The sequence below is a fragment of the Pollicipes pollicipes genome, unplaced genomic scaffold (assembly GCF_011947565.3).
Source record: "Pollicipes pollicipes isolate AB1234 unplaced genomic scaffold, Ppol_2.1 Scaffold_6138;HRSCAF=7277_pilon_pilon_pilon, whole genome shotgun sequence".
Taxonomy (NCBI): domain Eukaryota; kingdom Metazoa; phylum Arthropoda; class Thecostraca; order Pollicipedomorpha; family Pollicipedidae; genus Pollicipes; species Pollicipes pollicipes.
The window spans coordinates 24423575-24436949 of NW_023596818.1; the positions used below are offsets into that span (position 1 = coordinate 24423575).

Sequence of the window (13375 nt, forward strand, 5' to 3'; positions counted from 1 at the left end):
GCAACACGCACTGAAGGTGCATGCACCTTGAGCAGGCTGTTGGCAGTCTGCAAAGTATTCGATGCCGGACTGCTCAGTCACAAGCATTCCTAGGGTACGGCCAGCGGTATCGCGCCCACCTGCAAGGCCCAGCAGCTTTTCCCAAAGGATCTCATCCAAAGGATCCAAAGGATCTGGATCAGATTTCACAATGGTGGCCAGTCTCCTCTTGACCACCGCGGCAATTACCCAGCGGGGTGGCGGGGAGAGGCGGCGGTCGCCAGGCACCGCCACCGTGAGGGCGTGTGCGTGCGGAAAAGGTGGTCTTCTGACTCGCAAACACAGCTAGTTAACGCACCGTCGAAAAACCGTCCTACCAGTTCCGACCTCGAAAACAATCTAAAACTTCTTCGAAGCGCTTTGAACACTTTTCACGAAAAAGCTTAACAATACTGGAATGTCGGTACTGCCAAGCAATTCGGTACTGCCATGCGGGTGTGTATTCACACTTCGGAATCGTTAGGCTGGCACTTACAAACGCGCGCGCGCGCACACACACACACACACACACACACACACACACACACACACACACACACACACACACACACACACACACACACACACACACACACACACACACACACACACACACACACACACACACACACACACACACACACACACACACAGCCACCATATATATGTCGACGTGCGTTGCGTAAGTACCATTTGCCAAGGCCTTTTGGCATGATAAGCAATTGTTTCTAAGAACACCAATTTGCTTTCCAGAGGACCCCGTACCCGTTACATAGCCCATGAAAGACGCATCTGTTACTCTTCGATAATCTTTTAGCGCTGCCCGGTACAAATATGTGCGGAATGCTACGGTATTTTCAAACACTCGTAATTTAGTACACCTGTCCACTGCTTTGCTGCCAGCTGTTGTTCACCTCTCGAGTTGATCACAGCCGTAGTAGTAGATTTCACTGATATCCGACATAGGCGTCGTCATGTAGTATACACTACCAAACTTATCAATTTGTATCGTTGTCATATCTTATCGGTGTGTAAGGTACGCAACAAAACCTTATTTATTAAAATAATATCTCGTGAATTAATGAAGTTGTAGCAATTAGAAACTCTTTCAAAAAACCACTCAGACTTCTGAAGAAGTCTTCTTGACGTCATAAATATTAAAGCACAACAACTCTACTACGACTCGCTGGTACTGCCCCTGGCCCGGAAGGCTGTCATGCAATTTTCTGACGTCACGGACAGTATTCTACTACGATCAGACGCCTTCGCTTCCTCAGCCCCCAAATCCTTAGAAACCACTGCGGCGAATTGTGTTTGTGTGAAAGTACCCAATGGGATCGTATTTTCTGATATGCAAGAAAATTCCGCCCGAGTGTCAGTTCTGCGTTGAGTGAACGCCGTGTGGGAGTGGCTGGTGGAACTGTGCAGGGAGAAGAGGCGCTTTGTGGAACAGGAACGGTCTGCCAAAGTCCCAGTTTGGTTGATCAAGGACCACTGCCACTGGCTTGTAGGTGGTGGCTAATCCCATCATTAGCTTCGAAGAGGGGCTGTTGCCGTCTGGTGGGTGCATTTGTGTTTAAATGGTCTGGACACTAATGGGAGATGGGCAGCTGCTTTAGCAAAGACAAGAGGGATGTGAAGAGAGACTTGGTCTCTGGATCAGCGCCAGCTGATCGTCATGCTTTTCACACTGCCCTTGATGTCCCCAATCAGCAATCAACAGCAAATAGTCAGTTAGCACAACAACCAAGTGATGCTGGTGGGAGGTATTTAGTAGAATCACGTTTGAATGGGCCACCATTGCCATCTGTACCAGATAGCACACTTGCTACAGCAAGCAATGCTAAGGTTTTTGTTGCTTTGTATGACTATGATGCAAGAACAACTGAAGATTTGAGTTTCAAGAAAGGGGATCATCTGGAAATATTGAATGATACTCAGGGAGATTGGTGGTATGCCAAGAGCAGAACAACATATCAAGCAGGCTACATCCCATCTAACTATGTCGCAAAATTGAAGTCCATTGAAGCAGAGCCGTAAGTATTCTGTATCTCTTTCACTTGTAAAGTGGTGTTTAGGGTTTAGGATGGGGGTCAGTTTTATCAGAACATTTTTTATTTGTATTTTTTATTCCAGTAACAGCTGGGTTCATCATTAAAGGAAATAATTAGTGTCTTGTACCCAGTGAGGCATATTGAGAATGAATTTATGCACACAACCTATGAGATTTAGACTTTGGTTGCAATCTTTCATCCTGTCATGGAACTGAAAAAATTATGCATGCTCTGCAGCAGATAAAACATCAATACCTTTATATCAAAAGGTTAATAGAAGGTGCATTGCATGGAAAGGACTTATGTGATAGGGTTAAGTATATGCTAGTCATATGTTGATGATGTTGAAAACTGGAATATTTGAAGGTCTAGCTTAGATGGCTAATAAATTGAATGTTTTACTATTTGGTCAGAATTCACCTGAATCCTGAGATTTTGGTGTTAGCTGTTTATGGGTACATTGTGTTCAATGTAAATATGTGTGTTACGTACCTGAACTTCCTAAGTGTGGGTGCTGCAGTAGTCCAGCAACTTGTTACATCAAAGTTCTCAGTGTCTGCAAGCTACTGTTTGAGTGAAAAATGGGTCCCAAGATGAGAGCTTGGTTGAGATTTCTTAAGATGAGTCTGTGGCAGCTCATCAGGCAGAGTACTTTATTTTCAGGTCACCGAGGCTGAAATTATTGTTGTTTTGGTTTTTGACTATTGCATGTTGGGTAGTTTCATTGTTGGTTAAGTCATTCATGGATTAGATGTGTCTAACATGTTCATGATTATTCCTCAACTTTTCTGTGTTGTGTTTGCAGGTAAGACACGGTATTTCTAGCTTGTACGGACAGTGCCATTTACTGTGCTTTCCTGCTTCTGTTGGTCTTGTTTGCCTGCATGCATGCATATTTGTATGCAGACATAATGGTCTGCTTGCAAATACATCATGATATGATTGCTGTTACTGAGGGGTGTCACAATCTTAAATGGATTTGGGGGTGCTGAAGCAATAAAGGTGACCTCTCTGACCCCAAAATCTTGATAACTTCCCAGATTTTGGCCACCTGAATTTGTGTCCTTATGCTAAAATTGATATAAGATAGTATTTTATTGGTTCTGAACTTAAGTTATTGGTGAACGACATCCCATTTGAAGCTGATGTGAATGTGATAATGATAGTGATGTTGTTAGGGTCCTTGTGTACCAGCAGCTCGGACAAGGCTTGTTGCATTTCATTGGTTCAGTATTTCATGTTTTGTTCATACATTGAAGGAGGGCTCAGAAGGGCATTGGAGGCACATTCTCCCCCCCCCCCCTCCCAAGCATACAAAGTGACACCTCTGCAGTGAGTGGTACTGCTGTGAGAGGAGAGAAGTCTCACGTTTTGGATAGTATCCAAATAAATATATCTGGTCAGTAGACTTTAAGCTGCCATTGTGCAGTGTGCGGACATCTGTCAATTCCGCTGTGGAGTTGTCTTAACTAAGCCTCATCCATCAGTTGTTTGAACCTTTCACACTTCTGCAGCAGGCCATAATATCAAAATACAATGTTCTTTGCCACATGCATATATCCAAGCATCTATCCTGCCTATCACCCCAAATATTCACCATCATCACCACTGTCTGCAGATGGTACAATGGCAAGATCAAGCGGATCGAGGCGGAGAAGAAGCTGCTGCTGCCAGAGAACGAGCATGGCGCCTTCCTCATCCGCGACTCTGAGTCGCGCCGCAACGACTACTCTCTGTCGGTGCGCGACGGCGACACGGTGAAGCACTACCGCATCCGACAGCTGGACGAGGGCGGCTTCTTCATCGCCCGCCGCACCACCTTCCGCACGCTGCCTGACCTGGTGGAGCACTACAGCCGCGACGCGGATGGACTCTGCGTCAACCTTCGCAAGCCCTGCATCCAGGTGAGAGAGTGTCCCCGCCCTGTCCGCGCTGTCCCGTCTGTGCTCGGAGTCCGACTGACACTCTGTCATACTCCGACTGCGCCTCCACCATCGTGTTCTCCTGTCGCTCTGTGCCCGATGGTCTGACTGTCTGCCCGGCCTGTGTTCTGACGCTGCCCTGTCCGCCGTGCGTTCTGGCGCCACTCTGCCCGGTTTGTGTTCTGAGGCCACTCCGTCCTGCCTGTTTTCTGACGCCACTCTGCCCGGTTTGTGTCCTGACTCCGTTCTGTCCGGCCTGTGTTCTGACGTCGCTCTGCGCTGACCCGGTCCAGGTCGAGAAGCCAGTGACGGCCGGCCTGTCGCACGACACGCGCGACCACTGGGAGATTGACCGCACTTCGCTCAAGTTCGTGCGCAAGCTGGGCCAGGGCCAGTTCGGCGAGGTGTGGGAGGGCCTCTGGAACAACACTACGCCCGTGGCCATCAAGACCCTGAAGCCAGGTGAGTGGCCGCCGGACGGGGTCACGGCTCAAAGAGGGGTGGGTGTGAAAGGGCCTCTGGAACAACACCACCCCCATGACCATAAAGACCCTGAAGCCAGATGAGTGGCTGCCGGACGGGGTCACGGCCCAGAGCGGCCGCCTCGCCGCACCTCTGTCAGCCCTCTTTGGCCCTGTGTCACATGCACGACGTCGTTAGATAAGCTGTTCAGCTGTTGGTGGGTAGCATTGCTGAGAATGCTGTTTTTTCTCTGGTCACTGCTTGCTATCAGCTCATGTAAAAATAAACGTGAGTCTCGATGGCCCTTAAACCCGAGCCTCGAGCCTTGAGCAAGTTAATCATACGGCGTAATGCTTTTTAAGAGCCACTTGGATGTTTTGCAGCTGAACATTACTTTAACTATTAACGTGACTTTGGGTGAGTGTCGTGCGACTCCGCCACTGCATCGTATGATAGGCTCGCCTCATGCTTATTGGAACGCACGACTCCAGACCCGGTGTGCCCGTGTAGCAGTCCAAAGGTGGCCAGAAGACGTCCTCTGAAACTGGCACGCCCTAAAGCATCAATACATCGCCAGTCCTCACAGCCAGCGTCATGCTTTTGCTAGGCACCATGGACCCGAGGGACTTCCTGGCTGAGGCGGCCATCATGAAGAAGTTGCGAGACGCGAAACTCATCCAGCTGTACGCCGTCTGCACGCTGGAGGAGCCCATCTACATCATCACCGAGCTGATGAAGAACGGCAGTCTGCTGGAGTACCTGCAGAGCAGTGAGTGGCGCCGACGAGCATCTCCTCCCCCTCCCAGGACACACGGCGCTCTCCTTCCTCCCAGAACTCACGGTGTTCTCACTGGCTGGGAGCCAGTTGGCTGCACGGATTGCGATAAAGGTGACGGTCGTTTGGGATTAAGGGCATATCGATTGCCTGATTCATGTAGTCCCCATAGCTTAAGTGTTAAAAGTAGCTGGATTATCAGCATTCACGACGTGATAGTATGTGTTGTAAGGCGCTCAACATATTGAAGGAGCAGATTATTTTTTCATCCAGCCGCACGCCTTCGGCTAAACGTTCGTCGCAGTATTGGTGTAGAGTGGCCAAAATATCGGACAGCTGTTTGGGAATGGCCTGTCGATTTGAATCACATATTTTTTGAGAAGCACTTCTTGACTGAAGTACTTGTACCGATCCCAAAAAGCGTTGTTTTTTAGCCGCATGCATACAAATTTGCAGCATCTCCTCTTGAACAAAAAATATGGTGCGTGTCGCGCAGTCAGCTTTTCGGCTAAATCGGCTCACTTTATCCGATGCGAACGAGGAAAGATGGTTTCTTTCGTTGTGAAGACAGGGTTGCCCCCTGACTCCACGCCTGCCATCGTGTAAGGCGTGGGAAGTATTCACAGCAACCCGGACGACAAGGATGCACGTGACGTCACGTACTATCTTTGCCGGACGCGCAGAATCTATTTTCGCGACTTGTCCCACGTCATGTACGTGACGTCAGCCACCGTCGCCCTTTGTCCACGTTTTGCTCATCTTTTTTATCGGTATGAATTCACTTCCATGTGGATAGTGTCGGCATTGGTGAAGGCTGGTTTTAAGGTTGGTATACTTGAGTGGGCGGGGGGGGGGGGGGCAGCAAGACGTGCGGCACTGTCTTGTCGAGGCACGGTTCAGATGGCGGGTCTCCACAGGGACGGATGGGCCCTGAGATGAGTGAGTGCGCACAAGGTGTGAGTGCTGACGGGAGTGTTGTGCGCAACGGGGTGGTGTGAAAATGTGGCCACGTGGCCACTGAGCCTACGCCACTCCGTGATTTCAACATGCAGTTTTATCAGCGCAGGGTTTCGTGGTTTACGTGTTTTGTACAAGTCACATAAATGTGTTGTGTAGTCTATGTGCCCCACAAAATGGTCACAGCACTTGGCGCACTTTAAAACTCTTACCATCACCGCCATTCGAGTATTTGTTCGTTGCGTATTTGTCTTGAGTGTGATCCTATGCGCCCGCAGTGGGCCACAGACGCACGCTCGTGCGCCTCGTCACTGATCAGGACTGGCTTGCACGTGACGAACTTGCTAACCGGGCCGTCGGTCGTTCACTAGCGGTCACCTATGTGGGATATGCCGATGCTTGGCGCCATTCGTGCACTCTGCAGCGGTAAAGCCAACAACGATGAGGCGTCTCGACTGAGCAGAGGTTGAAACTTCCGGACAGAGGAGAGGTTGAGGCGACTCAACAGAACACGTGTTGAAGCGTCTCGACCGAGCAGAGGTTGAAGCTTCCGGACAGAGCAGAGGTTGAAGCGTCTCGACCGAGCAGAGGTTGAAGCTTCTGGACAGAGCAGAGGTTGAAGCGTCCCGACCGAGCAGATGTTGAAGCTTCCGGACAGAACAGAGGTTGAAGCGTCCCGACCGAGCAGAGGTTGAAGCGTCCCGACATGCTCTGCACGTGGCAGCGATGTATGCGGGTCTGGGATGGCGCCAAAGACCACCGGACCATGGCGCACCTTTTCTGCTGATGCTTGACCGTATCGATGTCATCTCGCATGTATCAGTGTTACGCACACAGGCGCGCACGCCACATACGCATGCACAGTCCTCGGGTCTCGAGCCGTCCGGCCCGAGCCACGCTGGTCGTCCGGCTCCGTCTCCGCTCTATCACCGCTCCGGCCCCACTCCGTCGCCACCTCTTCTCCGCTTTATCACGGCTTCCTCACCGCTCTGTCGTCACCCTGTCTCTGCTCTATCGCCGCTCCGTATCCGCTCTATCCCCGTCTGGTCTCCGCTTTATCACCACTTCCTCTCCGCTCCGTCTCTGCTCCGTCTCCGCTCCGTCTCCGCCGCATGCGCGGGTTGTCCGTCCGCGTCACGCCCGCCGATACGGGCCCCCGTTCGCCTCGGACGGAGACTGCGGCGGCGGCCGTCCGCTCCGGGTGGAGATTGCTGCAGCCGGCTTCCGTCGGAGCGCCACATGGTTAGTCGGCAGTCAGCTGATCAGGTCCCGCCAGCGTCCGGCCAGAGACCCCAGCCAGGACTGGCTGCTGCCGGTCGGGAAGTCCCGCTGCTGCCGGGAGGGGAGTCTCGCTGCTGCTGGTGGCGCTCCGTCCGGAGGGGGCCGGGCTGAGGGCGAGTCCAGCCAGCGGCACCTGCCAGGGCTGGCTGCTGCCGGTCGGAAGTCCGGCTGCTGCCGGCGGCGCTCCGTCCGGAAGAGGCCGGGCTCAGAGTGCGTCTCTGGAAGTTTGGCTCGGGTGCTGCGTTTGGTGTAGGCTGTGCCGGTGCGAGCGGTCGCTAGTCGCGGTGCCGCAGGTGGAGGGTGGGCCGGCATGGTCCCCGCGGTCGGAGCAGACCCCGTGCAGGGATGCGCACCGCGCCGCACTACGCTCGGGGTCGGGCTGCGCGTCCTGGTGGTCTGCGTGCCCGATATGACGGAGCTGGCTTTGTGAGATATCACGCCTGGCAGCTGTTGGTTGTGATGTGTTGTATTTAGTGCCAGCGCTAGGTCGATACTAGCTCAATAGTTTGTAATGCTCCGATATCCGGCACTAATTCAGTGCGTGATACACACTTGATACACGCGTGTGTGCGTGATACACACGCGCGCTTGCCAGTAACGTCTACGACACTCCACTAGTCTCAAATGGATTGTTATGGCCGTGTTTGGATTTGATCTTGCTCGGGCCTGAGGTGGCGGGGGGTGACCTCGGGGCGTTGCCGCGGCGGTCGCTCTGTTCCGGGTAGCAGCCGCCGCCGCCGGCCGATACCCCGCCGCCGGCGCTGGTCTCTATCGGGACACCCGTGCCGCCGCCGCCGCCGCCGCCGCCGTCGCCGTGGGCGCCTAGTGAATCATCAGTTATCGATCACTGAAAAAGCGAGCCGCGGCCTGTGCCGGCAGTCGTACTGTCTGGTAGATGTGCTCGGGCGGGATTGGCACCGTAGTGACGTAGAACCGGCGCCGGCTTATCAGATGCCGCCCGCCAGCGAGATTGCCTCGAGACAAGGGCTATGTTAACCCTCGCCAGCGAGATTGCCTCGAGACAAGGGCTATGTTAACCCTCGCCAGCGAGATTGCCTCGAGACAAGGGCTATGTTAACCCTCGCCAGCGAGATTGCCTCGAGACAAGGGCTATGTTAACCCTCGCCATGAGAGTGCCTCGAGACAAGGGTAAGCTATGTTGATCCCCGCTGCCGATAGTCTTCGGACAGGGGCTAGCTTTGTTTACCCTCGCCCAACGGGAGTTTGCTCACTTCCGCTCTACGTGAGGACCTCAGGGTCCCACTCAGATCACAACAACTAAGCAGGCGTGAGTCTCGCGGAAAATGACAATGGAAACTCCTCGTTAAACTCTACCACATGGATGCCTATATGCATGCGCCCCCCCCCCCCCCCCCTCCCGCCGCCCGCCCCGCCCCCCTTGCAGGACGAGGGAGGCTGGTGATGGACCGGTCGGTGTACCGGTGTGGCTTCCAGCAGCGCGTGTTGTATTGGGCGGCCGTATTGCGTGCTCTCAGCCAATGGCTCAGTTTATTTCAACGTGTGACTCGGTCACCAGGGTCAACCTCGGTGCAACCGTTATTCGGCGTGGCTTTATCTGCCGACATGCCACCCCATATGCTGACCCCACATACCTGTGTAGCTGTGCACTCACTGTCCCCGCACCGCCCTAGTACACATCGCCCCACATAAGCTGTGGCGCTGTCTGCAACCGCGTGACCCGGCTGCCGGTCGCACGTCCTCCGCTGACCCCGGGCGCGCTGAGACCTTCCCCCTTATATCTCCTGAGAGACTCCCGCCTGATATGAGATCTTCCAACGCTGATATCTTCCCCGCCGAGGTCCTCCCCCGCGGGGCCTCTCCGCTGAGATCTTTCCCCGCTGAGGGCGTTCATTCGCTGAGATCTCCCCCCCTAGAGACATTCCCCGCTGAGACCTTCGTCGCTGAGACTTCCCCCGCTAAGACCCTCCTCCGCTGAGAACTTGCGCCGTGGAGACCTTGCCCCGCTGAGAACTTGCGCCGTTTGAGACTTGCCCCGGAGACCTTCCCCCTGAGGTGCCCTCCGCTGGGACCCATTCGCCGAGACCCAAACACCCCTTCCTCCTCGCCCACTGAAACTTGCTGTCGTTGAGTGCCGCCTGCTTTGGGCCCCCATCTCCGTCAAAACCTGCCCCCACTGAGCCCCGCCGTGTCCGACAGTCCGCGGCAAGGCGCTGAAGCTGAACCAGCTGATTGACATGGCGGCCCAGATCGCGGCCGGCATGGCCTACCTGGAGAGTCAGAACTACATCCACCGCGACCTGGCCGCGCGCAACGTGCTGGTCGGCGAGAACAGCATCGTCAAGATCGCTGATTTCGGTCTCGCGCGGCTTATCAAGGAGAACGAATACGAGGCGCGCGTCGGAGCCAGGTCAGTGTGGTGGTGGCGGGCCAGGGCGGGGCCGTGACGAAGGAGGGGTGCGATGGGTCAGGGCGGGGCGGTGACGAGGGAGGGCAGCAGTGGGTTAGGGCTGGGTGATGACGAGGGAGGGCAGCGCTGGGTCGGGGCGGGGCGATGACGTGGGAGGGCAGCGGTGAGTGAGCGCTTGGGGGTGATGAGGAAGGGCAGCGATGGGTCAAGGTGGGGCGGGTGATGGGGAGGGCAGCGGTGGGAGAAGGCGTGGCAGTGACGAGGGGGAGGGCAGCGGTGGGTGAGGGCGGGGCGGTGACGAGGGAGGGCAGTGGTGAATCAGGGCGGGACGTTGACGAGGGGGGGGGGGCAGCGATGGGAGAGGGCGGGGCGGTGATGGGGAGGGCAGCAGTGGGTCAGGGCGGGGCGGTGATAAGGGAGAGCAGCGGCGGGTGAGGGCGTGGTGGTGACGAGGGAGGCAGCGGTGCGTGAGGCTAGTGTGGGACAGGATCATGGCAGGCCGGTGACGCCGCAGAGGTGAGCCGGGGGGGGGGGGGGGAGGGCGGCGCTGGGTCAGGTTAGATCGAGGGAGGTTAAGTCAGCGCAGTCCCGGTCCCGACAGGGCCGGCTGGAAGCACACCAGGCCAACGGGGTGGGGGTGGGGTCGGACGTCTTATCCGAGCCAGATCGTTACTACATCTTTGTTGGAAGTGTTGCCAAGATGCCTCAGAGGTGACGGAGGTGGGTGACGGGGAAGTTGCGCCTGGCGCTGAGGCTCGATGGCGCGGCCCTGTGACCTTCTGTCCCGTAAAACCGATCCGTGTGGGGCTGTGATGACTACAGCTGCTACAGGGCTACAGCTGCCCCCCCCCCCCCCTTCCTGGCGGCGTGTGGGGCTGATAAGCTGATCGTCATCGTCCGGATTCGGCTTGCAAGGGATACGGTGCTCCTGTCCTGCCATCTCTGGCCGGTGACTCGAAACAGCGGCGGACGGCGCGTCCAGTTAGCTCCGGCTGGGACTGACTTGACCGCACCGCGCGTCTGTCGACGGCTTTTACGCCGCTGGGGTGTGATGTGCGTACTCTCTTCGCTATCGGAGCTGTGTAGCCCCGCAGCTGTGCCACAGGTGGCGCAATGTGGGCCAAGGGCACTGACGTCGTGCACCAGGGTCACAGGGTCACCGGGACATCCGATGGCCGAACTTCTGACGGCTGCGCTCTGTTCCGTGAGCAGATTCCCGATCAAGTGGACGGCGCCGGAGGCGGCCAATTACAGCAAGTTCTCCATCAAGTCGGACGTCTGGTCGTTCGGCATCCTGTTGACGGAGCTCATCACCTACGGACGCATTCCCTACCCAGGCGAGTGGCGTAACAGCCGGCGGCGGTGGTCGGGGCTCAGGCGGCCCGCTCTGTGTTCCATGCGCAGGCTGGTGTGCTTGTGGGGTTGTTAGCACGGCTGAGGCGTAGCTGGCGAGAGCTGTTACAGCTGCCGGGTGAGGACTCTCACACCACGTGGTGTTATGCGGTACTGTCAAGTAGTCGGACGTCGGCGCTCGCTGCTGATGCGTTGGTCAACTGCCGGATCCTGTTTGTTATGTGGTGGACTCGTCTGTTTGTGTTTTTACCGTTGTCCGCTGAGCTCGTTCTTGGTAGACGTGCTTACCCCGCAGTGTATGGGAAGGTTTTTGCACTTAGTACCGGTATGCTCGGTGGCGGGCCGTGTTTGGTTGTGGATGCCGGCGCATCTCCAGGGGGCAGCACCGACGGTCCGCCGGCCGTCTCTCGACCGGCGAGAGCGGACTGGCGGACGGCCTGGACCGGCCCCGCTGGCGGCGGCGGCGGTCACCCCACAGCGACACCACCTGACATTGCCGAGGCCTCAGCACCCGAGCTGGCCGCCAGTTGACGTGTGTCGCGCATTTAAGGTGTTAATGTCGCGAGCATATGAGCCCAGGTTGTTTTGTGAGGCGAATGACAGCCGGCATGCGCGAGCGAACTGGTGATGCACGAAGCCCGGGTCGAGCTGCGCACGCAAACCTCGGCCTACTTTCGGCCGGCAGGATTCCGTTTCGTCCCGGTCCAGTCCGTCGCATTAAACTGCCTAGGGTAGCGCGTGTCACTGTCCTTAACTTGCTGTTGTGACGATCTCTCCGGAGCCGGGCGCGCTCGGTCCTCAATGTCGGGCATGCTGCCCGCTGCCTGTCGGCTTGGCACAGCTCGTGACGGCCGGCCGCCGTCTGCGACGTCGCTGACCGGCCCTGTGCGTGACCTCCGGCCAGCCCGGCTGACGGCTGGCTCTGTGGGGGACCGGGCGGCCCGTGGCTGATCCGCAGCTGACCGTCCGCCGTCGGTGCCGTTGCAGGCATGACGAACGCCGAGGTGCTGCATCAGGTGGAGCACGGCTACCGCATGCCGGCGCCACCCAGCTGCCCGCCGCAGCTGTACGACATCATGCTGCTCTGCTGGAACAAGGACCCGATGAAGCGGCCCACCTTCGACACGCTGCAGTGGCAGCTGGAGGACTTCTTCTCGCAGGACTCCACCGAGTATAAGGAGGCGGCCGGCTTCTAGGCGGGCCCCCGTTGTCTGGCCGCTGCTGCGACCCAGTCATGTTCGCCCCTTGCCAGCAACTGCCGCGGCCGGCAGCGCGCCGCCGCTGCCGCTGTCGCCGCCGCCGCCGTCGCCAGCCGTCGCAGCCGCCGCCGCCGAGCTCCGGAGCGGGTCCGGACGTGTCGCCCGCTCACGAGACCATAGTGGGCTCGCGGCCGCGGCCCGAGCGTCCTTCCCAGGCCGGGTCGGCTCCGGTCGCCCCGCCACAGGTGCTTCATCCCGTGATGAGTGTTGATGCGAGCGGGAGAGAGGCCCGCCCAGTCCTTGGTACGGTTGGATCGGGGAGGAGGTGTGAGGCTTCGCTATTGGTGTGGTTTTGGTTTGAGAGAAGAATCGACTACGTTCTCAGTGTGCATGTAGTGAGAGGGAAAGAGAGAGAGAGAGAGAGAGAGAGAGAGAGGAGAGAGAGGGAGAGAGAGTGAGCTACGTTCTCAGGCTTGGCTCCGTGTTCTTGGGCGCAGTGGGGGTCTTTATTGGGTTGCTGGTCCGATCAGCCAGGGTGGAAGAGAGGGAGTAGAGGAGGGGGAGGGGGGGGAGAGAGCTAGCTGCATTGCGCGCGTGGACGATCCTCAGTGGTCCCGTGTCTGAGATGGCCTTCCCGACCCCCATGTTCAGACGTGTATGTATGGGGGAGAGCCCGGTGACCTGACTCCGGCACCGTCGTGTTCCGGTCACGCCAGGTCACCGAATCAAACGCCGACGGCTCGCTGCCCGCCCGGGGTTACGTTTAGGTGCTGCGATTGTTCGCTCTGACGAGACGGTCGGGCCGGAGCGGCCGAGCCGGACACCGCGCCTCTTGATTCCGCTATTCAAGGCTATTTTTGTACATTGCCCTTTATAGATGATTGGGTCGCCGGAAGCCAGGCAGGTGGATTAGGTATTTTATGTAGATATGTCTCGTTTCGTATCCTTTTTACGCCGATTTCCAG

At 56.8% G+C, this 13375-nt stretch overlaps 1 protein-coding gene across 1 annotated transcript; it reads left to right on the forward strand.

The window, feature by feature from the left end:
* Positions 1 to 1301: 1301 nt before the first annotated feature.
* LOC119105277 (tyrosine-protein kinase Src42A) lies at positions 1302 to 12959 on the forward strand. The gene is made up of 7 exons (XM_037228743.1): positions 1302 to 2054; positions 3691 to 3976; positions 4288 to 4456; positions 5064 to 5225; positions 9648 to 9858; positions 11071 to 11195; positions 12199 to 12959. Exons 1-7 carry the CDS (start codon positions 1621 to 1623, stop codon positions 12405 to 12407), a joined length of 1596 nt encoding a protein of 531 aa, XP_037084638.1. The 5' UTR covers positions 1302 to 1620; the 3' UTR covers positions 12408 to 12959.
* Positions 12960 to 13375: the final 416 nt, after the last annotated feature.